General features: G+C 38.8%; 2 protein-coding genes across 14 annotated transcripts in view; one reads left to right on the top strand and one right to left on the bottom strand.

The window, feature by feature from the left end:
* LOC113646028 (putative monooxygenase p33MONOX) overlaps positions 1 to 1,104 on the top strand; it is a 5,491-nt gene extending 4,387 nt beyond the window's left edge. For all 4 annotated transcript variants that reach the window (XM_027152034.2, XM_027152036.2, XM_027152033.2 and 1 more), the window contains exon 4: positions 1 to 1,104. This exon is cut by the window's left edge and continues 712 nt beyond it. The gene's annotated coding sequence lies outside the window, so the exon portion shown is untranslated.
* Positions 1,105 to 1,189: 85 nt separating this feature from the next.
* col23a1a (collagen type XXIII alpha 1 chain a) overlaps positions 1,190 to 7,500 on the bottom strand; it is a 143,298-nt gene continuing 136,987 nt past the window's right edge. For 8 of the 10 annotated variants that reach the window (XM_047802491.1, XM_047802496.1, XM_047802488.1 and 5 more), the window contains 2 exons: positions 5,389 to 5,427; positions 1,190 to 4,371 (listed from right to left, as the gene is read on the bottom strand). In XM_047802491.1, coding sequence (XP_047658447.1) covers positions 4,321 to 4,371; positions 5,389 to 5,427 — 90 coding nt within the window. In that variant the 3' untranslated portion in view covers positions 1,190 to 4,320. Of the gene's footprint in view, positions 4,714 to 5,388; positions 5,428 to 7,500 lie in introns of all 10 variants that reach the window. The other 2 variants (XM_047802492.1, XM_047802497.1) reach the window with 1 other exon arrangement.

Raw genomic sequence — 7,500 nt, 5'->3', positions numbered from 1 at the left:
TTTAAAAATACATTTCTGTGAGTTTGTTTCCTCATAATTCTTTTTGTCAGCATGGATCAGCGTCACATGGGGCAGTGACACCGTTTTTTCTCGCAATCCGTTCATCTTTGATCTTGGAAGTCATGCAACATGAGATTTTCAACACCTCAGATGGTCAAAATAATATGTCAGGGCACACAGTCATGGTCACGTGTTTTTAACCGTAATTCCGGTAATTCTCTTGAGCACAGAATAACAGCACAGTTGTACGGCATTTCTAGCCGTGTAAAAAAAATAAAAAATTTCCCAACTTTACGGTCACATGAATTATGATCATTTTATTTGATTACATTATGATCAAGAGAGACTTGCACAAGAACCAGGGATGTGGTAGCTCAGTGGTAAAGGTGTTGAACTGCTGATCGGAAGGTTGTGATTTCGATCCCCAGGTCCACCAAGCTGCCACTGCTGGGCCCTAGTGCGAGGCCCTTAACACTCAATTGTTCACTAGGGATCTTATCCTCCAGAAAGAAGAGTGTGTATGCGCGAATCGACATTTATTTTCAGCTTGCGTACTGTTAAATGTCTGATACTTCCATAGCCGTGAAATCGTGATGTTCTTAAGACTCACCTAGTACAGACAGCATCTTAGTGCTGCACCACATTTTCATCACAGCGCTGGACTCCCTGATACGGCTCTGCGTGCTGGACGCGCTGATAAAACAGTTATTTATCGCTTGTGCTTCAGCTCTTGTTGTCTGTTAGTGCCATGAGATTGAGGTGTTTGTGTCTACTGTCCATGAGCAATAGCATTTCACAGGATGGAGTCATATTCCACTACTGTAGTATAATATGCCACATGTTCTCACCCATTTGTATTCTTTTCTAGACATTTTTAGTGAACGAAATCCATTTTATAGCTGATACATAACATATTCATCATACCAGTCGCTTTTATAGTGAGGGGTATTAAGAATTTTTTTTAAACATTGTTTCTTGTGAAATAGCATTTTTTTTTGCATTCCAGCACACACACAACAACGTTTTGTTCTGTATAAAGATTTATCTGCCATGCAGCTGTTCAGTCTGAGTCTGATGCCTCAAATAAAATTTGAATTCAACAGAGTCGATGTTTGACGATCATTGGGTTCTTAATCATTTTCTAGTAGTGTAGAGTTTTGTGTTTAACACACAGTCTCACACAGTCAGGTTCAGTGGAAATAGTTTATTTAGAAACATATATGAACGTTTTCCTGGTGTCTCATGAGCACGTCTCTGTATCACGTGTACAGTAACTCAACACCGTTTAGCCGAACACAATTACAGAGTAATCCTGACTGACTATATATGAAAATAAAATAAATCAAAATGCTGAAATAATTCCTGTTGGAAACTTTATATCTCTAAACCATCATTCCATAAAGACCAGTCACCAAGCTATGAACGCTTATTATTATTTTAAAACACAGATTTATGTTATAAAACACAATGATGAGAATTTCGGCTCTTACCAGCGCTGGTGGCATGCGGCTGCTGAGAGAAAGCTTCTCAATCGCAAAAGATAAATACAAATACCGCTTTAGCAGCAACACTTAGAAAGTAACACAATTCTGAAATAAATTCATTTCTTAAAGCAGATGGGAGAGAGAAAAAAAAACCCACGAGGATTCACAGTAAGCGGAATTTAACACACTGCTTCATAATGGCTTGTTATTGTTCAAAATATATGTATATGTTCAAATAACGCAGTTAACAAACTGTGTGTGTGTAAGACAGAGAGAGAAAAAGAGAGTGTCTCTTTCCTATCTGTAACATTTACACTGCACCTGTGTGTGTGTGGTGTTAAAAAATATATATTAACATTGACATGACGCTCAGTAAATAGAGTCAGAATTTGTTTCCCATGAAGCGAAATCGTCCGTTTAATTCAACAGATTATAGATTATAGTATTCTTACCTTGTGTAGCAAATAAACGTAAATGTAAATGCTTCTGTGAATTCATGTTACATAAAAGTCTACAAATGTATAACTTTTAGAAATGTACATGAATGAAAGCCAAACCTTTACTGTAATGTTCTTGTCTATTAAAAAGCAATTAGCAGGGATGCATCGATACTGATACTGATATAGACCCTCTAACAGGTGCGATATCGGACTCGTTAAGGTCAATAAACGATACCACGTGAAAGTGTGAGACCTAAACCTCATGCGCTGTAGAATATCGGCTGTGTCTCAATCAGCTCCCAGGTTCACTAATCAGCTCCCAGGTTCACTAATCAGGTCACTGGTTCACTAATCAGCTCCCTGGTTCACTTTTGTTTGTTAGTTTTTAATGAATAACAACATTCTGGACGTCCTCTCAGCTCGGGAGATTGAGCAAACAAATTTATTTGACAAATAAATACTTTTCACGTCTGAGTTTTCAGTGACTGGTGGAAATTAGATTTAAATTAGACTCAATTATATTGAGTCACCACATCACTCAACTAGATTTGTAAAGTTCGACAAACTTTGATGTTGGCTTGTCGGAGCAAGTAAGGCCGGTATGCTAGGGTGCCAATACTTTTGAAAGCGAGTGGTTACTAGCATCTGACATCATCCGAATACCCGTGACGCAGTTCCCCTCATTGTTCTGAGTGTTTTGATATGTCACATGTCAATGTTGTGGAAATTTTTTTTTTATTTTGCCTATATTGGGGGCGGAGCTGGGGGAAAACCGAAGTGCCAGTCGGTGCACCAATTTAAACATTTGTCCTGAGTATTTATAATGCGTGTCCATAGCAAAAAAGACCACTTTGAGATCCGGTACCGTGAGTACCGGAACTCGGATCGAATGAGTACCGAAACTCGGATTAGAAAAGAAATAGCAACAAATTTCAGACCAGGGTCTTCGACAGATCCGATTTTGGTGCATGTGGCTCAAAAGCCCTAGGAGTTGTTACTCATAATTAGTTTTTGTCTAAGAAGAATAAACAAAATGTTGTCTTCTACACGCTAAGGTAATATTAATAATAAGCTTATAAAGCAAAACAGAATGTTGGCTTCTACACGCTAAGGTAATATTAATAATAAGCTTATAAAGCAAAACAGAATGTTGTCTTCTACACGCTAACGTAATATTAATAATAAGCTTATAAAGCAAAACAGAATGTTGTCTTCTACACGCTAAGGTAATATTAATAATAAGCTTATAAAGCAAAACAGAATGTTGTCTTCTACACGCTAACATAATTACAGAACACACAGTTACACACTATATCGAGTCACTACCCAGGGAGCTACAGAGCTGACTGAGACGTGAACCTCGCGACGTCATGTGCGATTTTTTTAAAGTTACAATGATGCATGTTCACTGTTTTCGTTCAGTAAAGCGATTATAAAACCTCATCGTCAGTGCATAGAAACACCTGAAGGCATCAAACGTTGCCATGACGACGCAAAAGGAAGAAATCATCCCGTAAAAATAATAAACATCTGAAACGTAAGATTCGATCCTTGATATCCGACAGGTGAGAAAAAATGTCTACCGACGATGTCGTGTGAGTGAAAATAACAGCTCGAACTCTTATGTTTGAAGATCACGAGCCTGATTGCACGTGCACACGTTTAAATAAAATAACGCAACCTCGTTGTTTCGCATGACAAAAAAACCCACTTTACTCAATTTCCGCATCGTTATTCGTTAACGATAAGTACGCCAAAAAAGTCTCACAAAAAAACCCAAATCGTATCAATGCATCCCTAGCAATTATATCATAATATACCATATAGCAAAAATATACTATAAATTATTACAAAGATAAAGAAACTGAATGTGATGTTAAACGAAATCACAGGTCGTCATAGCAACATGAAGAATCCCGACAATGTAATAAATCAATATGACAATATGTTAACAAAATATAATACAATCTAGTAGTAGTGTACATTTAATAATAATCCTAATATAAAAACAAACAAACAAAAAAAAATACAGTAACACGCTAAACTTCCTTAATTACAGAAGAAGAAAAAAAGAACCGTCAGATACGGTTCATTTCCTGCAAAATAAAATAATAAAAGAAAGAAGAAGCGTAAGGCTAGTAATGAGGATAAATCAGTTGGCTCTTCGGTATCGTTTCTCCACACCCGATTGTCAGCGTTTACGGAGATATAACCATCTCCATCCATCAGCTAGTGAAGAGCTCAAAACGTCTCTCGATCTCTCACGTGACCGTCACGAGAGCCTTTACGTGTATTCCTACATGCGTTACAGAGCAAGGGAACTTCTCCAGACTTCAGTTCATCACCAAGACGCTCCTGTGTGACGGATCGCTTACTTCGCTCCTCCGCTCGTGTAGTCACGGCTGCGATAGACGCTTTCGCTTGATCCTCTGCATCGTCCCTTCGTCCTTTAAAAACAGAACAAAACGCTCCCGGTTCGACCTCTGATCACGTCACGTGACGCACATGCAGGGGCTCATGCAGCGGAGGCGAGGAAGCGATCCTTCACACCTTCCTCCGAAATGTCCGACGCAGATTAAAAAATATAGATTTATACAAATATACAAACTCCTAGGTTGGTCCAAAATGTTTAGTATATTGGAAAATATACATATATATCTATAGAAAATACTGTAGGTAATTCTATGGCTGATGAAATGATCATCAAAGTCTTATTAAAAAAATAGGAGGTTGTATTTATATTGTAGGATTATGTACAGGAACCTGATTACGCTTCATGTTAGTCATCACTGCAAAACAAAAACACAGATGTTAGGTATTAGAGAGCAGGTTTAAAGACAGTATTTCATTAATCATGCCAGGAAGTCATTCAGATAAAAAACAACCAAAGTCGGACGTTTTCAACACCATCAATTTTTCACTAATTCATTAATGCCCCGTTATCTCTCAATCTGCCAGCTCGTCCTTATTATATACGACATCTTACAGAGAGAGAGAGACGAAGAAGGATAACTAACTAACTAACTAACTAACTAACTAACTAACTAACTAACTAACACTTGCGTCCTCCAAAACACACTGACGTCTTTGTCCGCCCTCTTCCAGATACGTGAGCTCACAGACAGCGATGATTGGCTAGTGTTACTGTGATTGACACGGGGAGTATGAGTGTATAAACTTAAACGGCTAGTGTCTCTTATCGCGTGAAGACCGACAAAACAGAATAAAAATAAGAGAGACAATAAATATAAATTGTGCGACATCCTTGGTTTTTATACACTGTATATATGTACAATAACACGATGCATTGTGGATAATATCCTATGATGCTTTGAACTTATTTCGTTGTAGTGTTGCTATGGTTACGTATTTACTGGTATCCGGAGGAATATCTGAGGCTTAACAAAGAACTTCTGACTCACAGAAGACACAACACGTGGTTCGGGATAGAAATGCGGACTGACCTTGTGCCAACAGCCTGGTATCGGAAGGCCATCTGGACCCTGATGAGGACAAACACAAATACGGCCGAATAAATATCCCATTAAATATCTTAAAGTTAAATGCATGCAGGTTTATATCACACTCAAGGGTTTAGAACAGCAAATGGAAATGAGGAAGAGGAAATAAAAGGAAATTTAGTCAAGAGGAAATGGGAAATACCGCTATGGGAAGGAAGTCGACCTCTGGTGCCTTAGCTTAGTGGTTATTTAACGTGTTAGCGTGTGGCTCTGTAACGTAACATTGACTTACATTTTTGATTGAATCTAATTTTTCGAAGGTCAAGATTTGCTTGGAAACATGAGTCAGGGCTGCCAACTTTTGAGTTCAGCTTAGAGTGAGATTTTGGGGCGGGGCTTTTGTTATAGGGAGGGGCTTATGGAGGGGCGTGGCACAAAAATCTTGCATTAGCAGAAGTAAAGTATTTGGTATCTGTACAGAATTTCTTGGGAGATTTACATTACATGTTCACAGATAACATGTGATTAACATGTTCACAGATTAACATGTTCACAGATAACATGTGATTAACATGTTCACAGATTAACATGTGATTAACATGTTCACAGATTAACATGTGATTAACATGTTCACAGATTAACATGTTCACAGATTAACATGTGATTAACATGTTCACAGATTCACATGTGATTAACATGTTCACAGATTAACATGTTCACAGATTAACATGTTCACAGATTAACATGTGCTAGTGGCTGATTTTGCAGCCTTAATCATTAATTTGGATGCAGCTCCCACTCGAAGCATGGCTCCAAGTCTGCCATCTTGATTGTCATTAGATGACATTAACTACTAGGCATGTCCAGATATTTGTCATCTGGAAATGCTTTTGTACTGTTTTTTTTATGATAAAGTTATATAAAATAACTGCTCGATGCTGCAAAACAAACAACTCTGCTAATGCTAACTTAATTCTATATAAACTATATAAACTATATAACAGCATAGTTACATTAGTTACTAGACTGGACGGAGACACGGAGCGCCCTGTAACTCACTGACCTGCCTGCGTTCACAATTCACACGGTGCAGATGGCAGGGAGAACGGCTGACTACACAGTTTATGGGGATAAATTGTGTATTTCCCATACAATTGTCACAAAAACTCACTACACCGTCTGTCTGGTCTCTCTACGTGCTGCTTTGCGAGATTTTGTTTTCCCTCACTGCTGCATAAGTCTGTGTGAGAATATGGGGGTGTGGCGTGAGAATATGGGGGGTGCGGCGTGAGAATATGGGGGTGTGGTGTGAGAATATGGGGGTGTGGCGTGATAATATGGGGGTGTGGCGTGAGAATATGGGGGTGTGGTGTGAGAATATGGGGGTGTGGCATGATAATATGGGGGTGTGGCATGATAATATGGGGGTGTGGCATGATAATATGGGGGTGTGGCATGATAATATGGGGGTGTGGCATGATAATATGGGGGTGTGGCGTGAGAATATGGGGTGTGTCATGAGAATATGGGTGTGTGGTGTGAGAATATGGGGGTGTGTCATGGGAATATGGGGGTGTGGCATGAGAATATGGAGGTGTGGCGTGAGAATATGGGGGTGTGGCATGAGAATATGGGGGTGTGGCATGATAATATGGGGGTGTGGCGTGAGAATATGGGGGTGTGGTGTGAGAATATGGGGGTGTGGCGTGAGAGCGTGAGAGTTGGCAGCCTTGCATGAATATAAGGTTCAGCGCATCCAAAGCATCTACCTTCAGGTAAACATCTCAACATCTAAACATGTGTCTTTGATGTTACGACACTCGTGAGAAGCAAAATTTGTAGCTTGTTAGCTTTATTCTTAATACAGTAAAAGGCACAACATCAGTCTTATTACTGATTAAATTATTGTGTTGTTACTGATTATGTAGGTGTTAATGTAAGCACTCATATTTAGGTATGTGTTAATGTTAAGCGCTCATATTTAGGTATGTGTTAATGTTAAGCGCTCATATTTAGGTACATGTTAATGTTAAGCGCTCATATTTATGTACATGTTAATGTTAAACGCTCATATTTATGTACATGTTAATGTTAAGCGCTCATATTTATGTAGGT

Source organism: Tachysurus fulvidraco, chromosome 17, assembly GCF_022655615.1.
Source record: "Tachysurus fulvidraco isolate hzauxx_2018 chromosome 17, HZAU_PFXX_2.0, whole genome shotgun sequence".
Lineage (NCBI taxonomy): Eukaryota > Metazoa > Chordata > Actinopteri > Siluriformes > Bagridae > Tachysurus > Tachysurus fulvidraco.
This window is presented reverse-complemented; position numbering and strand designations above follow the sequence as displayed.